Here is a 14,775-nt window from a genome sequence, read left to right as displayed (position 1 = left end):
GTACAGCACTATATACCCTTTAACTTGTTTTTATTTCACAGCAAGTACTGCCCAGCTGGTTGTCTGCTTCCTTTTGCTGAGATATCTGGAACAATCCCTCATGGATATAGAGATGTAAGTTGGATATAGACTTATGTTAAAGTGATGATAAAACTTCATTTTTTAAACTCCTTCATAGGTAGATGTGTAATCTATTGTATATCTTTATCTTGATTTTTATTTTCTAGGAATTACTTCTTTTTAGTAATATGTAACATTTTGTTCTTTTTCTTCTGCTAAAAATCTGTTCTGTGTTGTATCATCAATAATCTATCCCAAGTTTATTAAGAAAACTGCCCAGATCAATTAATTTCTAGAGGAAGAAGTATAAGTGTCTTGTTTATGAATTGTCAAAAGAAAATTTAAAACTAATCTTTTATCTTTCCTCCCTGAAGTCCTCACCATTGTGCATGGCTGGTGTGCATGCAGGCGTAGTGTCAAACATTTTGGGTGGCCGGATTAGTGTCGTAATTAGTAAAGGCATCCCGTACTATGAAAGTTCTTTGGCTAACAACGTAACGTCTGTGGTGTAAGTATATATGCTGTTTATAATAAGCGTGTTGCACGGGGTGGGATAGGGATGAGTTAGACCTGAGCAGTATCACTGTTGATGGTGTTCCTGAAATAACATTTGTGTGATAAGGACAAACGTTGATGGTGTTCATGAAATAACCTTTGTGTGCTCGATATCTGAGTGTATTGACGAGCGCAGGCAAGGTCGTGCTATCTTGGCTTGTTCTCTGTCAGAAAGGTTGGTAGTCATTTGGAAGAGTGATTTCTTTCTTCTTTTCTAAGTGTTGAAAGAGCCCAGAGTGAGTCTAGAAGTATATTGCCAAATTCTTACTTCATTTTAAAGATCAGAAGGCATAACTAACTACTCTGTTCCTTATAGCCTGTGTGGCCCGTGATGGATTAGGATAATTGAAACACTTTGAACATAAATCAAATTTTGACTTAAATCAGAGATAGTATTATGAATCCCTCTCATCCCAAGAGAATATTTTAAGAATGTATTTTCATGGTATTTATGATCTACTGTATTACAAAACATAGACTAGGCATCAAAAGCAGGAGAGGGCTTCTCTGGTGGCGCAGTGGTTGAGAATCTGCCTGCTAATGCAGGGGACACGGGTTCGAGCCCTGGTCTGGGAAGATCCCACATGCCGCGGAGCAGCTAGGCCCGTGAGCCACAACTACTGAGCCTGCGCGTCTGGAGCCTGTGCTCCGCAACGGGAGAGGCCGCGATAGTGAGAGGCCCGCACACCGCGATGAAGAGTGGCCCCCACTTGCCGCAACTAGAGAAAGCCCTCGCACAGAAACGAAGACCCAACACAGCCAAAAATAAATAAATAAATAAATTAAAAAAAAAAAAAGAAATAAGGCTTTCTGTTTACTTATTTAAAAAAAAAAAAAGCAGGAGAAATTGAAACATTGAATAGAAACATAGTACCAGTGATCTGTTTGTAAATCTTGCATCTTAGACATGCTGGGTCCTGCAGACAATAAGCGTAATTGAAGCCAGCTTCTCTTCAGGTCCTAGGCCAGTTTCATTCAGAAGGCAAGAGTGTGAACCGTACTCAGGACAGTATAAAGCAGGAGGCAGCGAACTTTTTCTGTAGAGAGCCAGCTAACAAATATTTCAGACTTTATGGGCCACATGTCTGTCACTCATTCTTTTTTGTTTTATTTACAACTTTTTAACTATGTAAAAACTGTTCTAAGCTTTCTGGCCATACAAAACAGGCCATGCATGGGCTGTCATTTGCTCATCCCTGCTCTAGAGTCAGCTACCTTTCTTTCCTTTGGTTTCTTCTGGATGATTTTATGCAGATCGTTTCATTACTTTCCACTGTTATACCTTTAGAAAGAATTATTTTTCATGAGTTCTCTCATATTTAAAAAAAATGACAGGTTGCATCCACTTGTGATGGTTTGAACGTTGTGCTAAAGGCAGGAGCATACACTGATGATTTTGATGATTTTATCCCTCCAAGTTCCTTAGGGCCCTTTGACCTGCCATATGGTGAACTAATAACTAATAATCCCACCCCTCCGCTCTCCCCAAGCACCTATTCTGCCAGTTGCTTTGAAATTCAAATGCAGTGCTACATTGTAACACTGAAACTTTTTCTTAGATACATTGATTTCCTGTAACAACAGCAGTCTCTCTTAATTAGTAGCCAGCTTTTCTTCTGTTTGCCCCAGGAAGCTTGAGCCTCTTTATATGAGAATTACACTTTTCATTATATATTCCCAAAAAGCAATTGCCACAGAAACACTTTAGTAATCAATTTATTTCATGAAAAAGAAATCAAATTAAGTACATATTGAAGGTTGCATGGATGCACTTGTGTAATCATGTATGAAACTAGGCACTAGATACTTGTAGGGAAAATTGATTATGCTGTCTAATATATAGCCATAGACCGTTCTTAGTGAAATAAAAACAAAAGAAAGCTTTGCTAAGACAAATATGAGGAAATCATGTGGTTATATGAGTGTCACCAAAAAAGTCTTTCTCTCTTTCAGGGGACACTTATCTACAAGTCTTTTTACATTTAAGACAAGTGGTAAGCCTCTCATGGACTTTATAACTTATCATAATTTGTATAACAGCCAGTATTTTTTGAACTCTGTACATCAGGCACTTTGCCAATTGCTAGGTTGGGTTTTGGGTTTTGGGGTTTTTTTGCACTTTCTTATTTAGTTATCACGAATAACTCTATGAGGTAAAATAGGTACTTAATAATTTAATGAATAGAATAAACTGGAGGTTTTATATTAATAGGGAAATGATCATGTAAGCATGGAAGTTACCTTAGAAAAAGGGAATTTTGAATATGTCTGAAGTAATTAACTCAATCAACGGAAAATATTGAGTGCCTTTTTTCATTTGTCAGGCACTGTTCTGGTGCTAGTGAAACAAAAGTGAGCAGAATAAACAAAATTGTGCTTTCCTGGAGCTTACATTCTGGAAGTGAGAGATTGACAATAAACAGCGGATAAGTAAATGAATGTTTATAACGTCCTGTTTACAATATTATAAAAGATGTAGAAAATAAGGCAAGGAAAGAGGACAGGCAGTTCAGAAGGGACAGGTGCGAAGGTTTAATGTGGGTTGGGGCAGGCCTCATGGAGAATGTGACATCTGAGCAAACACCTGGAGGAGGAAAGGGAGCCGAGTTGCCCTCTGGGGAGAGTATCCCAGGGAGAGGGTAATGTGTTGCCATTAAGCTGGTGATTACTGCTGTGAATAAATACATCTGTACGTTCTCTGATGAGACACGAAGACATAGACCCAAGAAACATTTGCATACTTTTGAAACCCTATAGTACAGTATATTGTCAGCATAGTGTATGTTAATTAAAGGAACAATTAGAGTTTCCAATGAGCAAGTGTTTAGAGATTTTTGAGTTTATATCTGGAAACCAAATTACTTTCTTCTTTGTTTCAGGTTGTTATGGAACACTGGGCATGGAATCTGGCGTGATTGCCGATGCTCAAATAACGGCATCATCTGTGCTGGAGTGGACGGACCACACAGGGCAAGAGAACAGCTGGAAACCCGAAAAGGCCAGGCTGAAAAAACCTGGACCTCCTTGGGCTGCTTTTGCCACTGATGAATATCAGTGGTTGCAAATAGATCTGAATAAGGAAAAGAAGATCACAGGTTAAGAGACATAATTTTCTAGATGATTTATAATACTAATTTCATTTGGAAACCTGGTGACATCTAAGAATTTCATAGAAAATTAGGTCACTGCAAATTTAATTATATGGTTTTAAGTTTAGTGTACTGGTGTTAATATGACCGAAGTTGGTTTTATAAAGCATGGCAAAGGAGAGGAGTTGTTATTTGATTCTTACTAGCGTTTCTTTTCACTGTAAAGAGATTCTTTTAAGGTCGTGTTTCAGTAAAGGGATCTTGCGACATCTGAAATAACCATCTCCTATAGTCATTAAGAGAAATTAGTGTTCAAGGAGTCCATTTTAAGTGCTACAAATAATATTCCACATGTGCCAAGTATAAATTTAATTATTTAGAGCAACTTAACAAATGGTCAGAATAACTGGTTAGGATTGGTTTAGATAATTTTGTTAAAGACTTATTTTGCTTTGGTTCTAAAAATAATACCAGTAATCTTCTTTAATCTGTTCATTCCCAGGAAGTCATTCTTTCTCAGTAGGTGAACTATATTTTGCAGTGTCGTGAACACAAGCTGCCAAAATACAATAGTCCTTTCCTTACGTGTGCCCATCATTCTTCTTGTCTCTACAAGGGAGCAAAGCCAAGGATTTAGTTACCATTAGGATGAAACCGTGCACTTAGATATGGTAATGCGCCAGAGCCAAAAATGTTTCAACAGTACATTTTAGGTGTTAATGCTTCAGTGATGAACAAACTTCAAAGATCAGACCGTGAGCGCTAACGAAAGGACCTCTCCATTCCCAGGCATTGTAACCACGGGCTCCACCATGGTGGAGCACAATTACTATGTGTCAGCCTACAGAGTTCTGTACAGTGACGATGGGCAGAGATGGACTGTGTACAGAGAGCCTGGTGTGGAGCAGGATAAGGTAAAATGATTACCAGAGTATTTTTAAAGAACATTAAAAAAGGGGATGGGGGGTAGGTGGCCTTTGCCAAAAGCCACAGAAGCTCTTCCTGTGTGTGATTAAAAATTAGATATCATTTGGTCTTACTCTGCCCTCTTCTGGTTGTTTTAGGTAGTGTTAGTTATTGGCCTTCCCCTTCTACCTATGGTTAGGAAATTCTCAGTGCTTCTAGGTCCCTTTTGATGATTGTTAAGGGTAAGTACTTTACTGATTTTTTTTTTCCCAGTACATTTTAATTCACTTGTTTAAATAATTCATTAAGAAATAATAAAAAGGAACTTTAATTTCTTGTCCTGAAAAAGCTTTTCTTATCAATCCACAGAATGATGGAGCGCCTAACTTGTTCCTAGATTTCTACTCTAGGCCAGCGAGGGTGGGGACAAAAGAGCTAAAGGTAGAAGGGCATTAAATTGTAGGATATTATAGAAAGGTCATGTCAAGATCACCTCACCAACTTTTGTCGTAGAAAACAACTTTTTTTCCACCTGAAGAATTTCCTTAACTTCTGTGGTAATAATGAACTATCTTTTTAGTTAGCAAAAAATGACAATGCTTAGGGGTAGAGAGCGAGTAGGTAGAGGTGGCTCTCAACTAGAGGTTTGTTACTTTCACCCGGGCTCCTGGACCTTGATCCACCCACCACAAGGGGTCCCTGTCCCCAAGGAAGGTGGATGCCTCTCATCTAGAATTGAAATTATGAGCACATTTTTTCAATGAAACCTCCCTGTGAGTTTTGTTTCAGTTTTATGATACTATCAGTTCTCTATCATATACGTGATATGCTAATATATTTTCACTTGCCACTTTTCTCATCTCTCTGTTCAAAAAACTCCAGGGATTCCCTTTAATCTTTCATATGGATCTAAACTCTTCAGCTGTTACTCAAGGCCTTCTTTCCTCTCTTCTGCTTGATATCACATGAACTTCAATCTTTGGTGAGCCTCCACCCCTTGAAGCAGATAAAAATATTGTCTCTAAATCTAACTTACTTCTGCCTAATGCCCCCAAACTTACTTTTTCCTATTAGCACATCCATATTTATTTGTACAATATTTGTTATACTTGTAGAATATAGTTAATTTTTTGAAATTATAAGTATTATCCATGCTTATATTATAAAAACATCTAACAACACTGAATTATATTTCTGAAAAACTTTTTTTGGCTTCCTTTTTGAAAGATAATTTCACTGGGTGTAGAATACTAGGTTGACAGTTTTTTCTTTCAGTACTTTAAATATGCAGGTCCATTGCTTTCCAGTCTGCATTGTTTTCAGCAAGAATTTATTTTAAGCAATTTGATTATGATGTGCCTTTGTGTAGTTGTCTTCATGTTTCTTCTGCTTGGATTTCTTTGAGCTTCTTGGATCTGTGGGTTATACTTTCTATCAGATTTGGAAAATTATAGGCCCTTTTTTCTTGAATATGTTGCCTCCTCAATTCTAACTACATGAAGATTATGAATCTTGAAGATGTATCAGTTCACTGATGCTCTGTTTATTTTTTTCCAGTCTTTTTCTTTCCATGTTCCAGTTTGGAAAATTTGTATTGTTTTATCTTTAAGTTCACTAATCTATTCCTCTTCAGTGTCTGATCTGCTATTAATCCTATCTGGTGTATTTTATCTCCAACATTGTATTTTTCACTTCTAGATATTCAGTTTTTGGCTTTTAAAATTTCTTCCATGTCTCTCCTTAACATGCTCATGCTTTTCTTTACCTCTAAAACATATGGAGTATATAATAACCCTTTTAATGCCCTCGTCTACTAATACTATATACTAACGTGTCATATCTGGGTCTTTATATATTGTTAGATATTATGGGTCCTATTTTACATGCCTGGTAATTTTTGATTGGTTACCAGACATTGTGAACTTTATATTGCTTGGTGTTCGATTTCCTTTTTTTATTATTACTCCTTTAAATATTTTTGAGCTTTATTCTGGGATGCAGTTAGGTTCCTTGGATATCATGTGATCTTTTCAAAGCTTACATTTTAGGTTTGTTAGGCAGCACCTGAGCAGCTTTAGTTCTAATTTTTCCCCACTACTGAGACAATACTGTTCTAAGAACTCAATCCAATGTCCCATGTATATGAGGTTTCTCCACTCTCTGTTGGCAACATAAGCTGGCCCAGCCCTGTGTGGCCCTGAGAATTGTTCTCCTGCTCCTTTCTAGTGGTTTTCTTTCCATCCACAGATAGTTTAGTTAAAGGTGTAAGGGGAAACCCCAACAGACCCTAGAAGTCTCTGGGTAATTCTTGTCTCTCCCACACTCTGCCCTGCAAATTCTAGCTGCCTTAGCCTCTCCATCTCTGAGCTCTCCCTCAATTCAGTGAGACCACCACGCTCTTTCCAGGCACTACTGGTGCAAGAGAAGGGCTCACGTCATTTGTTTTCCTCCCCTCGGGGAGCATTGCCCTATGCTGCCTGTTGTCCAGCCTCTGAAAACCATTGTTGCATATATTTTATCTGATTTTTCAGATCTTTAAGGCAGAAGGATAAATCCAGTCCCTGTTAGTCTATCGTGGGTAGAAGTGGAAGTCCTTACATTGAATTATATGAAATAACAGTCTTTTTTGCCTCACTTATGTTTGTCCATCTGCTCTCTCATCTACTCCCAACTCAGGGGTAATTGATGTATTCATTTTCATACCCTTTCTAAGCACGCACACATGCATGAGCACACACACAAAGATTCAGACTGCTTTTGGTTTTGTTTTCAGAAAATGGGAATGTATATACAAGTTGTTTTCATAATATATTGCTTTTTAATAGTATGCCATTTTTGTGTTTGGTAATATCCAAGAAAATGTAAGTTCCTTGAGGGTGAAAACTTTGACTTCCGTTTCCGTTTCACCCTCGTGGCACCTTGTGAACCTCCACCTTACACGGGGGGTCATAATAAATGCTCATACATTAAATGTAAATCCTTTGTACTTAGTTTTTATGAAATCTTTTTCCTTTAAGTTTTTTATGAAGATGAGATGGCAGTATGGAGTAAAATTTCAGGGATAGTTTTTATGTCCTAAGGTGATGATGTTTAGTTATTGTTCCTGTTCCACTAATATAATAGACTGCAAGGAATTGCCTTCATTTTACTTGAGAGTAATATCTGAGGAAATAATGGAAGCTTGCTAGTTCAGAGATTATTGTAACTTCAGACCTCTTTAAAAATGAAGGATATTAAATCATCTTAGAAGTTTATAGTCGAATGCCATTTGAATCAGCCAGGAAGAAAATAGCTATAATATTTGGAAATAACTTGATTGAGGAGTTAAACATTTACTTGTTCTCACATTAACTGACAAAAAAGCACTTGGATTTTAGGCAGGTATCTGTTTATTAATGGTCTTTAGAAACTGCCTAGGTAATTTAGCCTGAAGGAACGAGGAGGGCTCTTTTTTGCTTAGTGGAGCCCTATGGTTAAGTCAGAAGACACAGATTCAAATCACTGCTCTAAATTGACTGGCTATGTAGTCCACTTACATTGTATAAACTGCAGTGTTCTGGGTTCTGCCTATTTTGTAGGCGTGTCATGAAGAACATCTGAGTTAATTATATGAAGATGCTTTGTAAATAATTAAGAGCTGTTCCAGTGTGAGATACTATTATTATTTGCTTGAAATAGTTGAGGGAATGAAATAGTCACCTGAAATTATATTTTTACCTAAGGATTATTCATGTGATGCATTTGTGGCTGTTTAGTTATGATGATTAAATTAGGCAGTGGGCAGCATCACTTTTCTGGTTCAAATAGCAGGAAATGAAAATATATGATATGGGAACTGTGTTTATATAGTTTCTCCAGTAGACGGGGCTATGTTATCTGTTATGTGTTTGTTAGTGTATGTTCACTTTCAGTCTATTTATTGAGAGAAAAATTATGAAAAGTACACAGTACAGCATTTCCTCTAAGACCTCAAATGTTCAATTATGCTTTACTTTGAAAATAAAATTAATATATTTAAATAGTTGGTGATTCCACAGGACTAGAGTTACTAATTTATTAATACAAGGTACTGTGCACTGCAATCCAAACCTTCTTCCCAAATTGCCTAGTTAGAACTTTTGTTATGTTCAAGTCATCTTAAAATCATTTCTATATTCAGTATTTTCCTCCTATGAAATTTTTATGAAGAGTGTGCAGCTTCTTAATAGTTTTTCCAAATTATGATTAATTTATTTTCTTAGAAATTAATGCTTAATGTCACATTTTGCAGAGCTCATTTAAGGCCCAGAGCAAAAACCAAAAACATGTTTCAGTGGAGCAGTTTAGCCCTGGCCTCTGTTGATGTAAAGTACCAATTTTTGTTGTTTTTTAAAGATATTTCAAGGAAACAAAGATTATCACCAGGATGTGCGTAATAACTTTTTGCCACCAATTATTGCACGTTTTATTAGAGTGAATCCTACCCAATGGCAGCAGAAAATTGCCATGAAAATGGAACTGCTTGGATGTCAGTTTATTCCTAAAGGTAAAGCAACAGTATGTTTAAGGCATGTGGTTTTCACTGGATTAATTAAAAATGACTGTGCTGTTCTCTGAGAAATTAATTAATAATAATGTAAGTGTTTATACTCTACAGTATGTTCTTAAAGGGATTTTTAAAAAGAAATAGTTATCCCTATTAAATATCATATTAGATATCAAACTGGTTTCCAAAATTACAAGTGGAAGAAGAAAGAGAGGGTGTCACTGATGAGATAATGCAATGAGATTGCTTTCCAAATGTAGTCTCAACCTTAATAATTTTTAATCAGGTCTCATGTAGTAGAATATTTGTATCATACAAGCACTGGTGATTGCAAGTCACCTTAGCCTAAGTGCCTTTTACTTTGAATAAATTAAAAATGGGAATAACTTCCTTCAAAATTATATAATATTTTAATACTTTGTTTACTGTTATATCCCCCCAAACTACCATAGTGCCTGACACATAGTGGGCCCTCCATAAATATTTATTAAATGAATTGAATGAGTAGTATATCATATTGTGATGACATTTTTATAGCTTTATCATTCAACATCATCTGACTCCCTGTTATTCTCCTTCCTAAGAAGATTCTTTTTGGACAATTTAATTATTTAAAAACTCAGAAATCCCAATACATTTGTGCATTTCATGCAGAGTATATTTATCCTTCTGACGTATTTCTCTGAGATTTAAAATTACTGTGCAGAATTAAGTACTCTGGGAAGTGTTAACGACATTTAAAATTACTATATTTAACTATGATTTTTATAAGCAAAATGTATAAACTTTTCTAAACCATTTTTCAAGGTCGTCCTCCAAAACTTACTCAGCCTCCACCTCCTCGGAGCAGCAGTGACCTCAAAAACACTACAGCCCCTCCAAAAATAGCCAAAGGTATGCCTACTTTAAATGTGAGAATTTGATGTTCCCTGGATTTGTGGTATAATTTTCCATAAACATATTAAAAGCATTATAAAGTAACTATTTTAATCAAGCTGGTATAGATTAAAGAATAAAAAGTTTTTAAAACTTTTTTCAAGGTCGTGCCCCCAAATTTACTCAACCACTACAACCTCGAAGTAGCAATGAATTTCCTGCACACACAGAGCAAACAACTGCCACTCCTGAAATCAAAAATACCACCATAACTCCAAATGTAACCAAAGGTATGCAAACCCAAAAATTAATACCTGTTCATAGTAGTGAGTTTTTTTGTTTTTAACTTAAGTTTTCAGAAACATTTCCAGCTTTTAAATGCTCAGGGTTTTTTCCCTCTGTTTTTTAAGTACAGCAAAAAATTTGATTCCATACCTTATAGAAAATACTGGCTGCATTGCCCTAAGTTCTATTATCTGGTGCCATGTAAAATGGTTCTTTAAATATTTAGAGATGGCTGCTGTATTCTAGGCTTCCTCTTATGATTTTTTTCCCTCTATGGCTAAATATGTGGAGTCTCAGGCTTAGGAAGATAATTTTTCTAGAAATAACTAAAACCATAGCAGGAAATAAACTTTTTTTCTGATTATATATTAATTTGCTGGATAGGGAACTTGGTAGGAAAAAGGGAAGAAGAAAAATAAAAGTTTTGGTGAAAATAAATACTTCCTTTTAAAAAAAGATACTCTGTTAACATTTATTTTAAAAATTTGGCCTCTGTTTTTTAAATGTTTACAGTTACTTTTTCAGATTATAAATAGTGTTTTTCAATTTACTTTCAAACTTTGCTTTTAATTATTAGCATATAAGGTGTTAACATATATAAAACATAGTAGTTTTGTGTTTTTTTGGTTTTTTTTATTTATTTATTTATTTATGGCTGTGTTAGGTCTTCATTTCTGTGCGAGGGCTTTCTCTAGTTGTGGCAAGTGGGGGCCACTCTTCATCATGGTGCACGGGCCTCTCACTATTGCGGCCTCTCTTGTTGCGGAGCACAGGCTCCAGACGCGTAGGCTCAGTAGTTGTGGCTCACGGGCTCAGTTGCTCCGCGGCATGTGGGATCTTCCCAGACCAGGGCTCGAACCCGTGTCCCCTGCATTGGCAGGCAGATTCTCAACCACTGCGCCACCAGGGAAGCCCAAAACATAGTAGTTTTTAAATTTTACTAGTTTGAAAACAAAATTTCTGTTGAATTCAGGAACAAAAAGCATCAGTGCCATGGAGGAATTAATTTCAGTGTTGACAGATAAAAAGCACACTAATTTTCAGGACAGTGCAGAGAAGAGAAAGTAGTTCATTCAGAGTAACTTGTGCCACATAGAACTTAATCATTCTCATTTTCTGAAAATTTGCCTGGATTCAGATAACTTTCTACAACTTCCTACATGTCAGTTTCCTTCCTATCTTCTGAAGTATTCCCAAAGAGACCAATTTCTTTCTCGTGCTGCAGGAAAAGCTAGTATTGACTGAAAAAAAAAAAAAAAACCTCACAACCTATAAGTTGAGAATTATGTTTTATTCAGGTTCTTACTGAGGACAGTAACCTGGGATACAGCCTCTCAGATAGTTCTGAGAAACTGTTCCAAAGAGGGAGGAGCCAGGATTTATAGGGGTTTATGCTGGAAAAAATGTAGTCAAACATCAAAAAATTACTGCTAATCACAAAAACCAGACATCTCAAGTTAATGATTTTAGTGCTTTTCTATGTGTGGGAAGATACAAGAGTCTGAGCTCATTGAAATTATTCATTGATACGTATCTTAACTGTTTAGAGCCAGTATTCTGTTTTTCTCCATCCTGAATTCCCCTCAGGGCGCACAGTCATGGGGTGTGGGTAGTGGCTGAGGACGTGGTGGTGGCAACTCTTTGAAATGGCAGGGGCAACATTTATTTTGTCCAGTCTAGAGAGAAGCAAGGGTTGACAGAGACAAGAAATTTCAGCATCCCACAAAGAGCTTCTTAGCAGTTTACAGAAAGCATGCGTTTGGGTGGAATCCCAGACCACATACCCGGATGGAAAAACAGCCATTTAAAAGTGTTGTTCATCTTAAAATCTGATTATAGAATTTTAAAATCTTAGGACTAAAAGTGTTCTTAAAGCATTTTCTTCCAGAACTAGGATCCCTGTAATCTTTAAAGTAACAACATCTAGGTCTTTTTGGTTGAAGACCTCCTGTCTCCTTTTCTTTGGAACAGTAGTATGTAGACTTCTTATTGTTTTTTGAACCTAAGCATATATTTTAATGCCTATGATTAAGTCAGACTGTATCCATCTGAACCTGATTATTCTCTCTACAGTTTCACAAATTTTAGGGATAAAGCACATTTGCTTTTCTAATTTCTTAATCCTTTCTATCCTGAGTCATGATTTCTGTTTTATTCACTTCTCCTTTCTCCATTTTTACATCCAGGCTGAGAGTGATGCTGGTGAAAATCACGTCATGGTCAGATTTGTGCCACTGTAATGTCCATATCCTCCCTCAGTGGGGCCCTCACTAGCAGCTGGTGGTCTTTCTGTTTCCCTGGTTAGCTCTTTGGTCTGTTCTCAACAGTAGCTATTTGAAACACTCTCTGTATTTTTCAAACCCTTGACCCAGAGATCCTCAATCACTCTCAGTTACATCTTCAGCTTCCCAAAGTAGAAGCCATTCGAAGGGCACTTCCTTTTTGTGGAGCCTGCATAGTCACCTAGTTCCCATCCATACATCTTCTCAGAAGCCTGGTGTTATTGATTATCCTCTCCCTCCCTGTATCTTCAGCTTCTTTCTCTCTTTGGTGTGATTATAAGGAGTAAATAAGATGCAGGTCTGGTGCTTAGCGCCCAGTAAATAGCAGCAGTTGTTGCTGTTATCACCCTCATGGCCAGAAGGAGGTTGAGAGGTGGAGGAAGAAACTAGTGTCCCAACTGACCTTAAGCAGACCATTTCTGCCCAGGATTCTTTATCTATGGAGTGAGATAAGGGGATTAAGTGATCTCCAAGTCCCTGCAGGCTCCAGCATTGTGTTGGTTTCTGCCTTGTTCGTACACACATTTGGTTTCTATTCTTAATACTATATTATTATCTTCCTGCATCTATAAATATTTTGCCATCACTTCCAATTGCTGGATAATATTTTATTATAATATTATATTATAAGGATAGTATTTTATTATAATATTATATTATAAGGATAATATTTTATTATAAGGAGGAGACCATGATTTACTTATTCCCTTTCATTGTTGGGCATTTGGATTACTTCCAGTTTTACAATCTTCTGCAGATACAGAAGCAAACATATTTAAAGATACATCTTTGAATGCCATCTTAATTTTTCCCTAAGAATAAATTCTACATAGAGAATTGCCAAGTAATAGGTTTTTATAGATATTGCCCCAAAATGCCAATCAGAAAGGTAGTTTCAATTTATAGTCCCATCAAAATCCCTGTTTCCTGATACCCTCTTCAACAATTAGTTGTTCTTTTAAATATTTGCCAATTTGATAAGCAAAAATAGCATCTTTCTGATTACTAGTGAGGTGAACATGCTTAATGGTCACTTGTGCTCTTAATGCGTTGCTCTTTCATCTCTGCTGATTTTTCTGTTGTTTATTTTTTACTTGTAAATTCTGTAATAGATTAACTATATTAACCTTTTATCACATATGCAGAAAATACGTTTTCCCAGTTTATCATTTGTCTTTTAATTTGTCTTGGTGATTTAAAAACATGCAAAGGTGGAGCAAATAATGTGACGCACTTCCATGTATCCATGAAGGCCTCTGCAATTGCCACTCGCGCCCACTCTCATTGCATAAATTATGTTTATGGTATTTTTTTGAGATAGAAAAGCTTTGAATGGTGATATGGTTAATCTGTACTCTTCTCCTTAATGATTTCTGCCTTTGGTATTAATGTGTGTTTTGTTTGTTTGCGTTTGTTTTTCAGATGTAGCCTTGGCCGCCGTCCTTGTCCCTGTGCTGGTCATGGTCCTTACCACTCTCATTCTCATACTAGTGTGTGCTTGGCATTGGAGAAACAGGTTCGTACAAAACTAGTTCGCCTGACTGGTCCTAGAGGGGATGTTTCCAAATGTGAAATAGAAGCTAAATATAGAAGATGAACTTTTTTGAGAGGGAGAGTTAAGATAGTCATTAGAATAAAAATATATACATTTCTCCTTTATTCCTGTAAAAAATGAGTAAGTTCAATTCCATAATCAGTTACTGAGTACCTTTATTATATCAAATTTTGTATTATACAATGGGTTACACACATTAGTAAGATATAATAGACACTTAGTAACACTTACTGAAAGAATGAGACACAGTTATTATCTACAGATTGTTTAGCAGGGTTGACCACTGTACTTTGGCATGATGAGTTGTATATGAAGTGCTGGGGAACACAGACGTAAGAACCATGAGACTTACCTGAAACCTTTTTTTCAGAAAAGAGTAGTCCTCAGATTTGGCATGGTTTGCCTTAAAGGAGGGATTAGATTTGGCTAGATAGAGGAAGAGAGAATGGCCCAGATTGATGGGATGGCTTGCGGGAAGGCACAGAGTTGTGGAATGTAGGCAGAATAGTGAGGCATCCCACAGGGGCTTGGCATGCGGGAGCTCTAGGAGACCCATAGAAATGCAGCCAGGGCCTGGACCAGGAAGGACTTTCTGTAGATGGGGAGATCATTGAGCAGTGTTCAGCGGACAGGTGATATTAT

At 36.7% G+C, this 14,775-nt stretch overlaps 1 protein-coding gene across 2 annotated transcripts in view; it reads left to right on the top strand.

The window, feature by feature from the left end:
* Window positions 1-14,775, top strand: part of DCBLD2 (discoidin, CUB and LCCL domain containing 2) — a 99,169-nt gene that overhangs the window by 74,559 nt on the left and 9,835 nt on the right. For both annotated transcript variants that reach the window (XM_061194051.1, XM_061194052.1), the window contains exons 5-13: window positions 42-114; window positions 435-568; window positions 2,569-2,609; window positions 3,495-3,710; window positions 4,494-4,618; window positions 8,985-9,135; window positions 9,943-10,029; window positions 10,176-10,301; window positions 14,001-14,094. In XM_061194051.1, coding sequence (XP_061050034.1) covers window positions 42-114; window positions 435-568; window positions 2,569-2,609; window positions 3,495-3,710; window positions 4,494-4,618; window positions 8,985-9,135; window positions 9,943-10,029; window positions 10,176-10,301; window positions 14,001-14,094 — 1,047 coding nt within the window. The remainder of the gene's footprint in view (window positions 1-41; window positions 115-434; window positions 569-2,568; window positions 2,610-3,494; window positions 3,711-4,493; window positions 4,619-8,984; window positions 9,136-9,942; window positions 10,030-10,175; window positions 10,302-14,000; window positions 14,095-14,775) is intronic.

This window comes from Eubalaena glacialis, chromosome 6 (genome assembly GCF_028564815.1).
Source record: "Eubalaena glacialis isolate mEubGla1 chromosome 6, mEubGla1.1.hap2.+ XY, whole genome shotgun sequence".
Lineage (NCBI taxonomy): Eukaryota > Metazoa > Chordata > Mammalia > Artiodactyla > Balaenidae > Eubalaena > Eubalaena glacialis.
Note: the sequence above shows the minus strand (reverse complement) of the source record. Positions and strands in the feature narration are given on the sequence as shown.